General features: G+C 34.7%; 2 protein-coding genes across 4 annotated transcripts in view; one reads left to right on the top strand and one right to left on the bottom strand.

Moving 5' to 3' along the window:
• The first annotated feature begins 144 nt into the window (after window positions 1-144).
• PIG-F (Phosphatidylinositol glycan anchor biosynthesis class F) lies at window positions 145-2,396 on the top strand. Its single transcript, XM_053747890.1, has one exon. The coding sequence runs from the start codon at window positions 227-229 to the stop codon at window positions 941-943; it is 717 nt and encodes a 238-aa protein (XP_053603865.1). The 5' UTR covers window positions 145-226; the 3' UTR covers window positions 944-2,396.
• A 1,246-nt stretch (window positions 2,397-3,642) lies between these two features.
• The window catches only part of Gdap2, a 71,939-nt gene continuing 56,061 nt past the window's right edge, over window positions 3,643-19,520 (bottom strand). For all 3 annotated transcript variants that reach the window (XM_053747887.2, XM_053747886.1, XM_053747885.1), the window contains exons 8-12: window positions 7,838-7,991; window positions 5,935-6,074; window positions 5,183-5,237; window positions 4,921-5,064; window positions 3,643-4,400 (exon numbers count right to left, since the gene is read on the bottom strand). In XM_053747887.2, coding sequence (XP_053603862.1) covers window positions 4,356-4,400; window positions 4,921-5,064; window positions 5,183-5,237; window positions 5,935-6,074; window positions 7,838-7,991 — 538 coding nt within the window. In that variant the 3' untranslated portion in view covers window positions 3,643-4,355. The remainder of the gene's footprint in view (window positions 4,401-4,920; window positions 5,065-5,182; window positions 5,238-5,934; window positions 6,075-7,837; window positions 7,992-19,520) is intronic.

The raw sequence follows: 19,520 nt of genomic DNA, 5'->3' as shown, positions 1-19,520 counted from the left end.
GACAGATTTCATAAGCACTATTTTTAATTTAAAAAAATATTAAATCGGTAAATTCTGATAAATATCGTAAAACATTTCTTTGTCAAGTTAAGGCTGCCAACACTACGGCAATTTCTTAGCTACAATGCCAATGTCAGATACGAATGACTTTGACAATGACATTTTAAAAATTGTTAAAGAAAGGAAAGGACAAAATAAAAGTAAAATAATTTCAATTCTGCATACAATGACAATGTTTTCTTTAAATAATCAATTGGAATTACGAAAAATTACTGTATCTAGTTTAATTACATGCATTTATTTACCTAGTATCGTCACATTTATTTCATACAAGGGCGTACTTTACTCGATTGGAGAAGGATCATCATTCTACATTTTAGTTCTAATATTTGTGGCAGAATGGCTAAAATCATTTTACTTAGCCAGTTCAAATGACTCGCAAGGGAAGAAGAATAAAGCTAACAAGAGCAGACTTAGTGATATATTGAAGTCCTTTGCATTTATGCTAGTAGTTCTATTTAGCTTTTTCGTGGGTATTATATTGTTCGGTGCGCCGGCTTTGGATTGCCACGAGCAGACATTGATGCTATCCGCTTTGATGACGCTCTTGACTGTGTTTCCCCTGATAGCTCATTCAGGAGTCGAATCGTCCATGCAGTTATTATTTGGAATAAAAAACTATGGAAGGAATACTATTATGGAGATGCTTGTGAATAATTCTATAGTGACGGTTTGCGGGGCATGGCTGGGCGCAGTGGTCATCCCCCTGGACTGGAATACTCCTTGGCAGCAGTGGCCCATACCATGCTATCTTGGAGCGATTGGAGGCTACCTATTATCTAACGTCTTCACAGTGTTTAAAGTGGCTATGTTGTCAGCAGTGCACAGATACCCAGTGTTGAAATGTATTGTAGACTTTATCAATGACCCACATAAGATGTAATACATTTTGTTATTCTAAATTCCAAGTAATGATTGTTTTGTTGTTGTTTTTGGCCTTAAATGTAGCAAAACATTGCTATTTATGAAATAACTGAATATACCATCCCAAGTTATAGAAAGATATTATATTCAATACTCACTGCCATGTTTCTTTCAAAAGATCTTTTGTTTTACTTGTATAATATTTTGCTATAAACTGGAGTTTGATGATAAAATTGATTAAGAAAGTATTTTACGTTTTAGCTAATAAATTATCATAATTTAAAGTTTTGAAAGTGAATGCTATTGCATAGTCTGTTATTCATGATTCAACTGGGTAAGCTGAACCAGAGTACCTTGGTATATTTTAACCAGTGATGTCAGAAAGAGGAATTTAGAAACCTGTTTATTAAAAAAATGGGATCATCCAAAGCGTGTCGTAATAGAAAAAATATGTAAGTGGTGAGTTTTATTGCCTCTGTCCACAAGCCCAGTAAAGCGAGACTGCATGGAACAGTCAATTCTGGGTTTAATAATCGGGACATCTGGCATAACTGGTTAATCCTACCAATATTTGCCTTATGTATGCAAAACATATTTGAGCCTTATCTTTATAATTTATCAGTATCTAAATATATTTGACTAACAAGAAAAATTAAAAAATGCTAGTTAGACTATGTATTGACTGTGTATTTAATTTATGATGAATTACTGTTATAATTTTGATAAAGAAAAGTAAATTTATAAATTTACTTTTGAATATAACATCAAATGAATGCCGTTGACATAATTTTTGAATGATGTCGAATTTCAACATTTATCTTTTATGATGCCATTGTTATATTTATCTATATTAAATATTATCAAAACGCTTCATTATCTCACCAGTATATAAGGAACTTACTTTTAAAATACCAGTATTTATGAATTTAACTTTAGCACATCTAACAAGTTTAGCACTTTGTATGTCCACGTATTGGGAGCGAGGTTTTATGCCCGACCGTCATAATGGGAAGACTTTCCCGCCATTATGCGGATGCTACCGGAAATTGTAAGGAAACATGTATTTACTTGTCTCCTTTCTGGGGATTCCTTTAATTAATTGTATAAAGAGAGATTTGATCTTTACGATTGAAATAGCAATAGGATCAATCATGAATGTCGTATGTCTAAACAGGGATCAAAATTTTCTAAAAAGGATGATAAAAATTCACTAAACGTTACTTTATGAATTACTAACGTTAAATTATGAATTACAACGCAATTCATATCCTTGTTGTCTGAATAAAAGCTTGTAAAACCATTTAATCCTATTTTCTCAGTTTTTTGGGTGATACGCCCATCTCTTTCACACGTAAAGGTGCCGATAAAAAAAAAACTGAATTAGTAAATTAATAATTTTATTTTTTTCTTTTTTAAATATTTACATAGCCTATTTATTTAACGCTCTATTTAATAAAAAATATGAAACTTAACTAACACTTTGCTTGATCACATTTTTCACGTAACTCCTAAATTAGCAACCTTAAAATATGTGGTGACCGATTTCTTTTAAACTACTTACAGAAGTACTGTCAACAGCAATATATTTGCAAAAACGAAGATGTTATAAACAACAATAGTTAACACATCTAAGGCCTTGTTGATATAGTTTAAAAGTTCTTCTAGTGCATTATTTCACAATGAAAAACGTACAATTTCAACTTGATTCTTATTAAATTCATTAAAATTATAAAATATAATATATAATTTAAAATATTAATTTGAAGCGATTTTTATTACATATGAACTTCAAAGTCGCGACAAAGTATTAACAATTAGCAATTACTATACACATCACACTAACAAATTGCTCTTAAAGACAAAGATCGTAATAACTGAATCTTGGAAAATCTTATATTTAGATCAGATTTAAATTACATACATACACATTGCTAGGCTCAATTTTGACACACACAACACACTTTGTATTGCAACTTCTACAAATATTTGAAAATTTTTCTTTTTAAAAGGTGGCACATTGTAGAAAAATGTAGTGGTTACATTAAAATGTCTAAGTATACATTGCAGAACTCTGTCTAACATCTTAGCAAGGGATATCCCATAACAACTATTAATGAAAATATATTTTATTTACCAGTTAGCGACTAATTTAAGGAGGTATTTTAATACACAACTGCATTGCGAGTAGTGGTCGCTTCATTTTAGCAATCGTGGCAGTGGTAATTGAAGATTTAAATTTGGCAACACTACTGAAATGCGAACATCTGTGTAAAAATTATTGAATTACTCTTTTTTTCAGACTTTAACGTTGCTTTGCTCACTTTTATCATTTGCTGTTCGTGCTCTTAAAAATGTGTAGAGAGGTGAAATAATGTTATTTGGCTGGATAATATGACGTTTGACATTTGGTGTTGCAGTAAGGTAGTTAGTGTTGAGGGCAAATGCCATAACATTGAAAATATTTAACAGCGTATATACATTTCTAAATATCTATACAATTTAGCCTATGCTCGAACAACTAATGTAAAAATAAAAATCTAATTTTCCGATTAATTAAGCACCTTTATTAAATTATTTTTCTACAAAAAAATTCTATGGCTCAATATAGATTTAAAAGTAATAAGTGTTATCTATGCGCTAAATAAATATGTCGTACGATTGTTTGGTACTATCGAAGGGGTTTATTGAAAAATGTCAGACTGCCGTTTTATTATCAAACAAAGTATTGATTGATATAGTGAACATTTCATATTAGTTACGTATATATAGAAAATTGAATGAGAGAACAAATTTCAAATTTATAAAAAGAGCAGTCCACTGCGGTTCTCCCAAATGTAATGTACCCACGTCTAAAAGAAAATGTATGTAGATAAACCACTGTAAAAGACTTATAAAATAATTAGAATACTTAGTGGGATATGTTGAAATATTTGGGGTTTACAAAAAGATGCAGACATCGATCGATTTAATCTTAATTTTACAATTATAATTAAAATAATATAAAAATGCACCTCTAATACTAAGTTACATGATATACTTTCAACAATTTAAAAAGTTTCTTTTGGGATTTTTATACAATTGAGTACATACAACAGTTTTAGCTGAGCGATTCGAAAAATGATATGCTAGCGATTAAATAGTCATTAACGTACACACAAATAGTAAATTAGTTATTATGCATAACAATTGGATATAAATCCCACCAAAAACCATAACAGTGACCATGGAAAATTACTTCAGGGTTGCCAGTTGTGAAAACTTCTACTATTTTGGTTGTTTTTACAAATGTCAATCTGAAAATACTTTGCCTTAACACCTTTGTAGCTTAGAGTTTAAATTTATAGAGAATGGATTTAAGCTACAAAGGGAATGGCATGAGGCCATACGAACGCGCAATAACAAGGAGCATTTTAACAAAACGCGGTGGCGATTTACGTATTGTTCGTGTCCGGTTGGAAGTAATGTAGACCATTTATCTGAAAGAGAAAGAAAAAGTTAAACATAAATATGTTAACAAAATAGCTGTATTATCTCATTTGGTTACGCTATGTCCCCTGTTGTCTTTAGTGTGTTGCCTTTGTCTTTGTGTGGTTCCGTCCTAGAACAGTACCGCTCCATATCAATATGGATGTGGTACGTGTCGATTAAGAGACACACATACGCAATAAACGTGTTCTCATAGAGGATTGATATCACCCAGCAGGCCGGTTGTAAAGTCACAGTCAAATCTTCAACACTTTAAGGTTATGTTTTTATATTGACTGGCAGGGCTTATAGGCGATATGGTTCTCGTCACAGCGCCGAATGAAAACAACACGCTCATGAAACACGCGTAGATGAAACAAAGAGAAAGATAATTTATTTGCAAAAACGAGTTTACATTTTACAATATTATGTTTAAAAAAATCTTCTATTTATTTTGGTGACGCTAGCTACTGTCCTGTACTGTGAGAGAGAGGGAGGGAGGGGGAGAGAGAGAGAGAGAGAGAGACCGACCGTCATGTCGTGTTCGGTGACGAAGGCGGGCAGCTCCAGCTGGTCGCGCGCCATGACGCTGTAGAGGAACTCCACGCCCGGGAGGCTGTGCACCTTCGCCTTGATCGCCGGCGCCATGAACGTCGTGAACCACCACGTCATCATCTGGCACAAATATTATAAAACTCGATTCAAGGTCAAATACTAAAGAAGATTTTTGTACCACCTACTGTAGTTAAATTCATAGTATTAGGTGCACAAGTGTCCTGAAAAAAATACTTACTTTTGTCCAAAACGTCGGGTGCACGATGTAAAACGCTTTCAAGTTTTTCTTGTATCTGGAAATAGAAACAATGGGAATTTTAGAGCACAGTTATTAATACTCAACAGGTTAAGGCAATCACGTAGGTACCTACAGTTACAGTGATTTCCATGAAATACTTTCGATAGGTAGTTTCTGTAAACGTCGCGTGCTCTGCAGATAATAAAATGAGACAAAATAGAACAAAAAGTTGTCTCCCTTTACGTAAGAAGTTGCATTGACGTAAATCCATAAATTTTAATTTATTTTACCTTGGTTTTGTGTAAAATGTACCTAAGCGTTGTCACTAGGTATTAGGTAAACTTAATAATTTAATTAGGTTAATTGTTTGATTTAGGTAAAAGATTTCTTGTCAAGTAAGGTCTTTGCTGGAACGAGTTATTCTATCTTATTTTATTTTAAGAATAATAATGTGCCTTATAGATCTTGGGTACTTTTTTACATAGATAGTTATTTACTAGAAAAATAATGAGTAGGGTACATCGTTTCACACTATCAGAAAGTCCTTTAGGCCTTTCCTGTCCTATAAACTATTAAAATGTTGTCGATGTCATACGGGGCCAGCAAATACAGTCGTGAACTCGTGACAAACCGATGGGAAGCAGTGGCACTCCGTAAAGCTACAGTCGATATTTCAATATATTTTTACGGCGTCAATTACGAATACAACCGAGAAGAGAGGGAGAGACAGAGATCTGAGTAACGATGCTTACTTGTAAGGCAGTACGGTATAGACCTCCTTCAGCCAGGAGAACGGCGGGTGGTTGGCGGAGGAGGCCAGCGTGTGGAAGTATGCGATCACGTAGTCCCCGCGGACTATCGGGTCCAGCAGCTTGATGAGGTACAGGAGAGCCTGGAATGGAAGACATTAGAGGTTAGTCGTGTAATCAGCCGTTGGCATGGTTGGGTTTACGCCCAGTAAGTATTTGACCAATTTTTATTTTTCTGTCTAAAAATCCGGGTGGGTAAATACTCCATCTATGGTAGTTATCGTGTGGTTCGTCCTAGAAGAGGACCACTCCATATCCTATTGTGAAATAAGGTAACTATGGGACACATAACCTTGGCAGCGGATAGATATATCTACAATTCCTATGGAGGGTGGACGTAAGGCTGGCGACCTGTTGTAAATCTTGTGGCTATCGAGAATTGCACATTTTGCGAAGTCGCTTATTTTGCGAAATGTCCGATCCTAGATAGGCACTTTGATTAATCGCCCATTTGTAATTTTGTTTGTAAGTATGCAATTGTAGAAATAATACGAACACAAATTATAATGCACAAAATGGTCTGGTGTTGGCAACGGAGGGATGCAAGATTGTAATATCGGTAATTATATCGAGGTAATGAAATTAACGATAATTGATAATACCTATCGATGATTTTGGTCGACAATATCGATTTTAATAAAAATATATGCAGTTAACTGAATGACTGCTTCTCACTTGATTTTTACATAACGTGCACACAACAATACTTCCTTCTTTTTGGAAGGAACTACTTCTTTTAGCTTCTACTTATACTTATTTTCATCTTAATACAAGGAAAGGCTAATGTTCAAAGTCCATACATCCATATCTAAGGCCGTCATATCGATTTTTTTTTCTTAAGATATGATATCGATATTATCGTATCGTTATAGCGCAAATATCGATATTTTAGCGCCGATATTATCGGTTTGCCGATATGTCGTTAAACCACAACGAGTGTCATTTATTCATATCTATAGTTTAATTTGTCTTTATACATTATACATCTATATGTTTCGTAGTTTGTTTTTGCAATTTTTTTCATTTGTGTACGTCATTTTAATAGTGTTTGAACGTTACACGATTCGCCAAGGGGCAGGAAATGACTGGGCGCTTGTTTTATAAACGGCCCACAATCGAGTTTACGTGTGAACATGTATTGTTATGGAGCACGCGACGCAGTGGCAGTGATCAGTTGTTTTATAGTATTTTAGTGTCCAGTAATTGTCGGTATCATGATTGGCGACAACACATTGTGTTGAGTTTCTTTGATATTGTTATGGTTTTGACTTGAATTTTGTTTTGTAGATTTTTCGGGATTTGCAGAATCAAGGATTTACTTACTTATTTACTACTTAAACTAAGATTGCCAAGTTTATATTGAAACAGAAGTGTTAAACTTTACCGTTTATTAGATCTATTAAATAGTTCTTTAATCGTTTTAATAAGAATTGATGCAAAATCGCACCAATCTAATAAGATTGGCGCGATTTGTGGCAATTGTTTAACTATTTACAGAAGACTTAAAGTTGTAGTAGGTAGGTACCTAGTTTTATAAAAACATAAAAGTTATACTACCTATCTAAGTACTTAGTTTTATACCAAATCATGTATATGAATGCTCAAACCAAAATAATCTTAAGTTATTTCTCTGTAAATGAAATGAAAATTTCTTTGAGAAAATACTTTAACCACAATCTATACTATTATTATAAAGAGGTAAGGTAATTCGAGGCAGGTATCTCCGAAACTACCGAACCTTTGACCATTAGAAAGATACATTATTCAAGATTGCTTTAGGCTATATTTATCTCAAAATTCCCACGGAAGCGAAGGCCCGGGCAGCTTCAATTTTTTATAAACTCACCTTATCCAAGTCAATGTCTCCAATCGGGAACCACTTCCCGATGAAGATGACCACAGGCCTGCCCAGCCGGTCCACGCCGCTCTGGTACAAGCAGCCGATGCCCGACACTTCGCTCAGGTCTTCAGTCCTCGCCCTCCGGAGGAGACGGTCGTATCTGGTGAAGAAGAGAAGACAGTGTTAAGGGATTCGAGAGGAAAAGTCATTTTAATGTGTGGCGACATCTACCACGCCACATGCACAACGGCGCAGATGTAAAAAGCCGACCAAACGCAACTAATAACAAGCCACACAAGTGATCCAGGACCCTACGGACAGATGGCACGACGGTCGACTCACTATGGACAGCTAACAAGCCTAGACCGCGCAGACAGTGCGTTTTCTATTGGAACCATAAATACAACCTCCGACATGACACCGTCGGAGCCGAGCGGTTCCCCAGGCGCAACACCTAGCCTGGCGGGAAGGTCTTCCCTTTGTGGCGGTCGAGCATAATCGCCTAGCTCCCGCTACAAATGTTTAGTATAGGCACATGCCGTCACGTACGTCGATCGCATGTCAAGTTGCCCATGATGGATCTTTACGCCACTGTTATAGGGGCGAATTTGTAATTGAATTTGAGTAGGTGATGTTGTGTCGGTTGTACATCGTTCTGTACATTTGTAAATAAAAAATTTTGTTTATATTTCATCATATAAAAAAAAACTGAAACGCATCAGTGGCACTTATTGTTGTTCGTGTTTAGTTAAAGACGCCAGTTCAAATATAGGCTCCTTTTTTTCAAATATCCACCCCCAAATGACTATAATGAGGGGTGAAAGTTGTATGAAATTCATGTCTGTTGTTGCTTTCGCAGAGAAGTTCACGCGGGCAAAGCCGCGGGTAAAACTCAGTATTTATGTTCAGATTTAAATGCGTTACGATAAATGTCGTCAAGAAAATAACAAGAAGGATATTTTAAAATACGCCAATCTATTATTAACGCAAATAAGTATATATACACAGTTACAGGTGATGTAAGTGCCCACAATACAATACGCAACGAGAAAGAGAACGTAAATGCATTAAAATTATAAGGTTTACAATATTATTTGCACATATTCAGGATGTTTGTGTGCGGATCTTGTGAACTAATACTTGTATATGTAACGTCTTTGTTTGAAATACTTAAATACTTTTTAAGGTAATGTCAACGTTTGTACGGTATAGAAAACAAAAGAACGTATAAATTATTACCACATTAATAACTAATACCTACTCAAACTTATTTAAAGAGGCAACATAACTTATTTATATAACAGAACTAGCGGTCCATCCCGGCTTTGCTCGGGTAAAAATATAATAAATTATACTTTCAAACCTTCCTCAGGTATCAGACTAAGTATTAGCAAAAAGCCGTGCTGTAGTTTTTGAGTTTATCGCGGACGAGACAGACAGATGCGGCTGAGGTCTATGTTTTATAGTATGTATGAGAAAAAGGGTAAAGATTAACGAGAGAATAACGTCTATTAGAATCTGGCAAATATGAGAAAAGTTTAGCCGTCATAACACGTATTAAGTATTACTCAAATACTTTTTTTTAATACAGTCTATCCCACATATTTACTACGTTTTAAACACGAAGGAATTTGCGTAGGATGTGTTTATAACTCATTACATTAATGTGATTTTTTATTAAATAATTTGCATTGCAGATGTGGTAGAATATTCTAAACATACTGGAACAAATTGAAAACATACTGGCCATAAACAATAGAGGTGCTTACTTCTTTATATACTTTGTCATTTTAATTGAAAATTAATAATTTAATTTTTTGTAAACTTAATATGAATCCATATCCATATACTTACATATTGTAAAAAGAAGTCACGTCTGTCTGTTTGTATATGAGCGCGATAAACACAAAAACTACTAAACTGATTTTTGAACAGTTTTCACCAATAGGTATTGTGATTCCTGTGGAAGATTTGGTGTACAATTTATTACGGTTTTACTAGAGCGACACATCAAGCACATCGTTTTTTGTATGGAAGTGTAAATTTGCAACGCAAGTTGACGTAATTAAAATATTATAGGTGAACAATAGGTACTGGGGCAAAATGGGGGCCCAGCCTAATTTTCCGTAGTTGGTAAAAAAAGCTATAAGGATAAATAATAATTTTTGATAATTATAATTGAAGCGGTGGTGGTGTAATGGTTAAGACGCTCGCCTGTGGATCGAAGGATCTTAGTTTCGTGTCCTACTCGTGCCATATGAGTTTTACACCAATCTGACTGATATAGTAGTTATCATAGATCACCACTAGTTTTCAGTGAAGGAAAACATCGTGAGGAAACCTGCACATTGGTTGCCAGTTTAGTTCACTAGTGTGTATGCGACTACCTGCCACTAGATGGCGGTAAGTAGTCGTAAAGTCATGTCAGATGCCTTTAGGTGATAAAATCAAGATGAATAAAATCTGCCATGGTTGTTAGCAATAACACACGCGATACGATGATGATAGGATTTCGATGAAGATAGGATTTTTTTTGTAGATAATAATGAAAAACATAAGAACAAAAATGGATCACATAGGACCCAACCGAAGCTCTTCGAGTTTTATTAATCAAAATGACAATTTGTGTCACAAAAGCAATAGTTTACGAAGAGCCTCTTTCGGTTGCCCAATAAATAAATAATAAATAAATGAGGACAAACCACACATATTGAGCTAGCCTCAAAGTAAGTTCGAGACTTGTGTTATGGGATACTAACACAACGATACTATATTTTATAACAAATACATATATGGATAAACATCCAAGACCCGGGCCAATCAGAAAAAGATCATTTTCCATCATGACCCGACCGGGGATCGAACCCGGGACCTCTCGGTTCAGTGGCAAGAACTTTACCACTGCGCCACCGAGGTCGTCAATGCATGCACCAACAGCTCCTTGATAAACAACGCCACATATTAATATAGTAATCTATAGTTCAGCACATAGAGAAAACTTTTAGGCCAAGGCCACCGCCGTCCGTCAGTCAAAATATGGATTATTAAGTAGTTATTCAGTGACGTGTCATTACACATAGTTTGTCGGCAATCGTCAATCAATCGTCAATATACGCTATTTGTATGTACATGTTGTAGTCTAGTTACGTATGTTAATTGTCTATGAATAAATATGTTATTATTTCTAGCAGTCGTGAAGCAAAATTCTATGAATTTAAAGAAGACCGAAAATCCGTACTTAGTATTTTAGTCTTCTTTATCAATATAAATATTGAGTGTACTTGTAATTTTGCCTGTTCAGTGATTTTGAAATGTGGTCGGTTAATGATGTAGCCATTTAGATACCCAGTCGTTTTGCTACTTTGTAAATTTTAGACAAAGACTTCTTACAGTCTTGGTCGTTTTCAGATGTAGTAATTCCAGCGATTAGGTGAATTTATGGACTTAGTCATGATGATACTAACCCGATTGAAGGGTTTATATAGTGAGAGCTAGGGTCTCGTGCCTTAACAGCCCTAAAATGTAAGGACCGGACTCAACATTTGATGGAGTTTAAAACAGCACACCAAGTTACTATCCAAGTTAACCAAGTTTATAAGATAATAGTAACGAAATAATCTATTTCCCAGAATAAATCTAATCAAAACCAGCCGTACACAGGCTTTGGCAAATTTACTAGGAGGCTGAGTAGGCTGGCGCCTCGGGCGGCAGGTTTAAAATGTAATTAATAGAATGACATGACCTTACAGATCTGACACGGCAAAATTGGAATATTATAAAGAAGAAGAATTCTATTATCGTGTTTTTCTTTTGAACGAATAAACTCAAAACAATTCCATCAATTTTAATTATATTTTACCACAATCATACACTAGTAGTAGTTTTTAAAAAACGAATGAAGCCGCAGGCTATATTGCTTCTCGTTTATAAAGTACTTAGAAGAAAACCATATAAAAAAATATATGTGTTATGTAATGTTGTGTTGTGCCTACTTTATCATAACCGCTGAAGGCTGACGTGAAGAAGATGGATGCACAGAATAAACAACTAATGGAGTTTTCATTAGCGATTCCTTGGCACTTTCCACGGTCTAATTAGAAAGTCTAGTCCTCAGACAATAACAAGGTCAGAGTAAAATCCTTGCACAATGTCTTTAGACATCGATCGTATTCTGAGATATTTCTAATGAAACATCGAATCATAAGACAGATACAACAATTGAAGAAGATGCTTATTTTAGATAAGTTTTAGAGTTCTTAAAATAGATTCATTTCATAATAACAAGAGACATGTTTATTTGAAAAAAATTCTTCTATGTGTGTCGATGTTCGAACAAGTGTTGTGTGTGAAGGAAATAGTAGAGGAACTATTAAGAACAAAGGGTTTCAGTGGTTACTTAGTCCTTTTGAATGAACTACATAAAAGTGTCTGTTAATCTTCTGAAGAGACTACTGAATGCGCTATTGAGAACTATCTGCCTTTAATACTCGCGTGTTCACGATGTCGAAGCTATCACACATTAAAAAATTAAAAGTAAAAATTTTGAACATACACTTGTGATTTTACAGTCGCCTGCCTGAAAACAACCCTCTTTAGGAATGGCAATTTTAGGCCATTGTGATCCTTGCAATCAATACATTTCGATGACATCCACAGGAGGATATGGAGTGCTCCTATTTTACATTTTTTGTGATAATTTGAGAAAGACAACAGACTGCAACATTTTCATTAGGAAGTTCTCAATGAACTAATTAAGGAAACAACAATCATTAATAACAAACTTGTGGTACGCGATTCCTATTTGAACGACTGACGCACGAGTCACCAGTCGTATTTATATCTCGGTTATTATTGGCAGTAAGGTCGCAGTGGGTCGAGGTGGTCGTTTCCAAGATGACCAAGGAAAGCATCATTGATATTTCATGTTGGTAATTACATCAAAAGGTTGTGTGATTATAGATCGGTTTACTGAACGATGAAAATGGTAAAGGTCACTGAAGCTATATATCTGTTGGTAAAATAATGATGGTGAAAGAAGTTCAAGCAAGAAAATTCGCTAGTGTGTATTAACATATGTGAAGAAGCCAGAGAGGCAGGTTGATTAGAAGTAAAGGAATAAAAAAGGCAGCTGTTGGAGGTAGAAGATATTAAACTTGAGATGTATAATAGCATCGATGCAATTTGTAGTCATGAATACAAATATCCTGATGTATTTATAATTGAAAGAATCATACCGATTCCTCGATACATAATAGATGAGCTGATTCATCTATCTGGATAAACATTTAAGAGTAGAAAAATGGCTTATTGTGTGGTAAATGCCTTAGGTGATGGGGGAAATTGCGCAGACTCCGATCGGGCATTGACCTCTGTACTTGTAAGGTTATTCGGCATCTAAGTAGGCTATATACTTATAGATAATTTTGTCTAGTCCGAGTACTATCTTATGGTTACAACGTGATTTTATTGTTCAAAATAAAAATAAAATCATTTATTCAGAAATTAGGCCTTCACAGGTACTTTTTCACGTCATATTCATATACCAAAGCTATAAACTACTAGCATTTCGGAACGACCACAAACCAACCACGACCAAATGCCGAAAGAAACTCATTCAAACAGTGTTGGTCCCTATTATGCCAGAAGGGCTTAACATTTTTTCAATATAAATTTATGTACGTATAATTTTATCAGTAATATAACAATGTAAATACACAATAAAGTACATGGTCAAAAGGTATACTGAAACATATTATGATTGTGATCAAGTGCTGATGAAAGGAAAAAATAAAAATTGAATTGTTTGAAAGAGGAGTCCGCAATATATCTGTCTTCTTCTTTGATAATTTCAACTCTGTGTTCATTGGTAGCATTAAGTCATGGTGTTTACATATAAAAAAATAAAATAAACAAAGAATAATTTTATTGATAAATGAGACAGAAAAGGCGGAACTGTAATTGAGAAAAATAATGGTCATGAAGCAACATAATTTCATAATACCTGACTACTTGATGTTAGTCATAGAATGAATAATGGTCTAGTGTTGACTGAACTGCAAAATGATGTCATTATTGTATTATTTTACGACGAAGCTAAGACAGAAGCTGAAAGTAATACGAATGAGTTAAATGCAAAGATGTTAGATATTTCAGAAATAAAATACTGCCTCTTACATTATTTTATATTCTTCATATTGCTAATTATATTCAAACTACATTTAACCGTAGTTTTCGTGATTGAGATTATTGTAAATCCGAAGAAAATTACAGAAAAATTCATTACGAAACAGTTCGCATTAAAACGACTGGGGAAAAAAGTGGGCGTAAATCATTTAAATCTCAAAGAAGTGGAAAATCTTGCGATGGTCCAAAGGATTCTTTCTTTGCAGAAGTGTTTACTCGAAAAGTCGATACCACCGACCGACATTGTATCGCGGTGGGTGCTGAGGGCCCTGGCGTCTCGCCGCGGCGCCGCCTCTCACTGACGTGTGACGTCACTGCATCTCCAACGGATGCAGTATGTACTGGACTTCTGGTGGTATGGGGTGAAGTTAGGAATCAAACAGGTCTAGTTTCAGCTATCTTACTCAATATTCCACACTATAGAACATTACAAGCAATTGGGATAAAAGTGTTTTTATTAACTAGTTGTTTTTAAAAAAATGAGAATATTTCAAAATGGCTTAACCAATTGTGTCGCCCCATGAACTTAAAAATTCTATACGCAGATAAATTTCATCACAATCGGACCAACGGTTCGAAAGTTATCGCGTTACAAACATACGTACATACAAAAAAGGAATTTTTGCCCCAAGTAGAATTGTAGATCTCGCTCGCAATTACTAGATGCTGTCCTCCTACGGCAAATAGTTGCTTGTGTGATTTCCAGCTCTAGAACTACACTCCACTCCAAAAATCACCTCAAGATTCTTCGTTTTGATGCAAATGATTGACTGACAAACAAACGTTCACAACACACTTTCGCTATATAATATAGTGGGGATAAATTACCATAGACTATAGCGTGACATAATAACTGTATGCGTTTATTTATTCTATACGAAGTTATTGAGTTAGGTACTTTATAGTACTATAATCTAGGTTAATCTAAAATAACTGATCTGATTTTTTCATTCGATACTTGCTTTAATAAGCTCAGAATATCTTAAAAATATAAAAAATATAATTGAGGAAAGTAACTCAAAATAGTTTTATATATTTATAAATTAGTATTCATAGAAAAAATTAAAGTCGATAAATGAATGAAAATTAATGGATAACATTCAGTTTGTTCACGGAGGAAGATGTGAGTATTATTGTTTTGACAGCACTCCCCTTGAAACCAATTAATCAGAATCACAATAAACGCAAAGCTATATCAACCTTGACCTTAAATAGCACGGGAAAGGTCACTACACATACCCTACGATGTCTCCCAAATGCGAGCAACAGATAGGTACCTAGTGTAGTCGTAAGATTTTTCAGACGATGCCAAAAAAATACTGCGTGAAATCCTACTTCCTACTAATATAAGAAATGCGAAAGTTTTTAAAGATATGTGTATGTATATTTGTTTCTCTTTCACACAAAATCTACTGGACTGATTGTTATGAAATACATGATACACGGGTAGAATATAATCTGGAATAAAACATAGTACCTACTTTTTATCCCGAAATTCCCACGAGAGCGAAGCGCCGGGGCGCAGCTAGTGAGTGTAGATAAATATTTCTCAAGAAATTTCCGCAAAAATATAATAGTAAAAATTCAAGAATTGAATAAAATAGATGTATAAAAAAAAAGAGTTACAGAAATTTATATTAATTCAACATAACTATTTATTTGTTTGGTAAGAAAATATTAATTAATATTGTATTTCTACAGGCTCGTGGAAATTACATAGGGTAGGTATTAATATATAGCGATGCCGCTTTTACTAGGCATATGGGACAAACCCTGTCGGCTTGATGTCTTCAAGGACGATATGACCGTGCGAAATGGAGAAGAAAAGGCAGAAAAAGCAGCCGGAGAAACGTTCAGATGAGACAGAGAGATTGTCACGTGCTCAAAATACCAAATATACGAAATAAACATTTGGTAATTTGTAACTGTTTAATTACTTTTGATAATCTTCTGAGTTGTATACGATTGAAATGAATAATGAAACGGGAGATACGAGAATGAAAGTGAATATTTAACGTAGGTATTTTCGTTAATAAAAGCCATACTTTTATTGAAATCAATAGCTATTTTCGAACGAAGGAGAGAGAAAGACAAAAACAACGTTGAAGGAAAAACGCTACACTATTCTCCAGAACGGCGAAATAAAATTATTAACCCACATCCCATTTCAAATACGTAAACAAAGTCGCGGTTTTAGAAATGTCCTATCGATTAAATTGTGGTTATCACCAGAAGGTCTATCACATGTAAACACATAGCACGTCACAACGTCCATAAGCAATCTCTCGTGTACGCATCGTGTGAAAAAACGGAGAACGCGTGGACGCAATGACGTGCATCGTGTCTAATGTTTCATGGTAGTTCCCCAGTTTTTAACTACGCACTAGATAGACGAAGGAAGCCATAGGAAGCATAGTACATTCTCTAATCAGCAAAAATAGATGGAACGCGCTGCGTGTACAGTTCGCAAAGAAAGTGTTGGTGTTGTATTCAATTTTCTACCTTACTGTGTAGACATAAGACGCATTTTTTTTAATTTAACTACTTCCTATAATGTTTTCTTGTCGCTTATACTATTTATGAATACTTTACTGTGTAGACATAAGAGGCAATTTTGTTATTTAACTACTTCCTATAATGTTTCCTTATCGCTAATACTACATATGAGCAATTGTCCTAACTAATATTATAAATGCGAAAGTAACTTTGTTAAGCGTTTGTTCACGCTCTATCTACTCAACATACATCTAGTTTGAAGTATGGAGAAGGACATAGGATACCTTTCATTCCGGAAAAATAATTGTACAATTAAGCGTGCGTAAAAGTTGTACAGCAGTTTTTTTAATGTCTCTTGTGCTGAAATAAAAACTACTTATTCAGCTTATTGACTTTTTACGATTACAACACTGCAACTGTGACTAAAACATTTTGGGTAATCAACATAATAAGAATCCAACATTTTGCAATAATTCAACCTTGTGGTTTAGAAGGGATAAGAATGCTAGAACATACGAAAAGGCGTTGAAGATCCCACGTGCTCAAATAAAATCTAGGTTCTGAGAAATATGATATTAAGTTGTTTACCACTATAAAACTGGCCTTAAAATGATCTAGATAAATTATAGTATTATTACCGCCGAGGTAACAGTGTAACTTAATGGTTCTGACTAACACGTCGGTGGGTATTTAGTTCAACATGTGTTCATTGAATAGGTACATTATATACCAACATACCTACAAGGTTTTGAAATAATGAAATATTTTTAATTGCAACTACTGCACTGTTATTTACTTACGTGTGTACCTACACTTTAAACAGTAAATATTTAAAATGTCATGGTTAAAGCTTAAAATGTTGCTTTAATCATAAATTATTATTAAGTATAACAAGTTTATTTGGACAAAAAAAATATACCCCGACTTTCAATTATTAATTTCGCTACAACTTTTCAACGGCTCAACCGATTTTGATCAAACATACCTAAGAACCACCGCATAAAAATTAACTATCAAATAAAAAAAAAACCGCGTCCAAATAGGTTCACCCGTTGATGGGCGTCTGCTCACAGACACACTTGGCGGTCAAACTTATAACACCCCTCTTATTGCGTCGGGGGTTAAAATTAAAAGTAATTATTTAATAATTATTTTAAAGAATCTTCTAATGGAACTGAATGCTCATGGGATCAGTTGTGCTTGTTTGTTAGTTCGTCTATAATTATTACGTAAGTGTATACAGGTGTTGGTTACAAGTGGATATAATCAATTATATACTCACTTTTCCTCTGGAGTTTCCTCGGCTGGGTGTTGCGGCGCATGCGTCGTGAGATCTGGCAACTCTACGGCCATTGTGTCCAATGTTGCCATTTTTTTTATTTTAATTCTACTGATTTTATTATAAACACATTGATTCTTCTAGTATTTCAGGGTGATTGAACGGTTGGTAACTAGGAGGGAAAAATTACAATGACTTTTTTGGAGAAGATTTTGTGGAAGTTCTTTGTTTTACGTGGAATGAAACACACACAAAGGAGTGGTTCCATTTCACACACAAGTTAATAATCATCCAGTGTGCAGGTTTCCTCACGATGTTTTCCTTCACCGGAACTAAGTGGTCTATGAAAACTACTATACATGAGTCAGATTGGTATACAAACTCATGTGGCACGAGTAGAATTCTAACCTGGGACTTTTCTATCCACAGGCGGGCCTTAACCATTACACCACCAACGTTTCCTTTCGTAAACTAGATTGAGCCTATGGAAATCATTCATGTTGAAGTGGCAAGAATCAGAAGGAAAGAAGGTGGTTAAAATGCGCGAACTTTTAATGAAAAGACGAACATCGCTGTTTATTTTCACGAGTCACCTTGGTTCGAGGTCGGCGCGCAGAGCCACACTCGCGCGCACTATCGTACACCCAATTTTCACGGTTCATTCATAAAACGGGACAATTCTGTATATTTTCACAAAAGTTCTCGTAAACATTGTGTGTTTACGCTACAGTTTTAAAGCGTTCATAGAATTTCTGTTTTCTCTTGAACACTTTACGGACAAAATTGGTTATTTGCCAAGAATTTCTTTTCTACTTAATCTTTTATAATAATTCATATCTTTCTGTACAGGAACAAAATTAATGTCTCATAATAATATGAAAAACTTTCTCATAATAATATGGATTTTTATAGCATAATGGGAAAAAGAGAATACGGGTTTCTGATGTTGAAATCACCGCAGCACTTGAACACCTGCGGGACTACCATGAAACATAAAACACGTAGCACGTACTTGCGTCCATGCGTTCTCTCTTTTGTTTTACACGATGCGTACACGTTATGGGGAAAAGAGACAGAATGTGGAGGTTAGTAACGTGCTACGAGTTTGTATGTTTCGTGATAGGCCTTCTGATACGAAACACCGATGGGTTGGCGACGTTTTTAATAAATCGACTTCGACTGGACTCTTGTTTATTAAAACTCTGTTTTTTACTTCTCTTATGCACAAACAAATACGAAATAAATTAATCGATATTTTAACCTGGATTTTTAGAAGGTCGTTTCATTGGAACAGAGTATAAACTAGATCATGATATAAAATTAGTGCGTCCAACAGAAAACGAAGAAACACCAAGGTTAATTAATAATTATATATACCTACATTGTTTATAGCCCTCTATAAGCATTGTAGGTTTGTTTAGTATAGTAACTAGATCGCAAATATAAAATATTTATTATAATTAATTGGGCAACAAGGAAGTTTGCAAATAGATCCGCTTCTACGGTCTGAAAGGTCCTTCTCCATACTTCAAACTACATGTATGCAAAATTTCCAGAAGATTGGTTGAGTAGATAGAACAAGAAGAGGTAACAACAAACTTACTTTCGCATTTATAATATTAGTTAGGAAACAAACACAAAACTCACTACCTATAAATGTCAATACAAATCGATTTTGACGTTGTGTACGTCAGTCAAATGGTCCGCCCCGAATTGAATTTGATGCAAATG

Source organism: Plodia interpunctella, chromosome 7 (genome assembly GCF_027563975.2).
Source record: "Plodia interpunctella isolate USDA-ARS_2022_Savannah chromosome 7, ilPloInte3.2, whole genome shotgun sequence".
In the NCBI taxonomy this organism is placed as follows: Eukaryota; Metazoa; Arthropoda; class Insecta; order Lepidoptera; family Pyralidae; genus Plodia; species Plodia interpunctella.
Note: the sequence above shows the minus strand (reverse complement) of the source record. Positions and strands in the feature narration are given on the sequence as shown.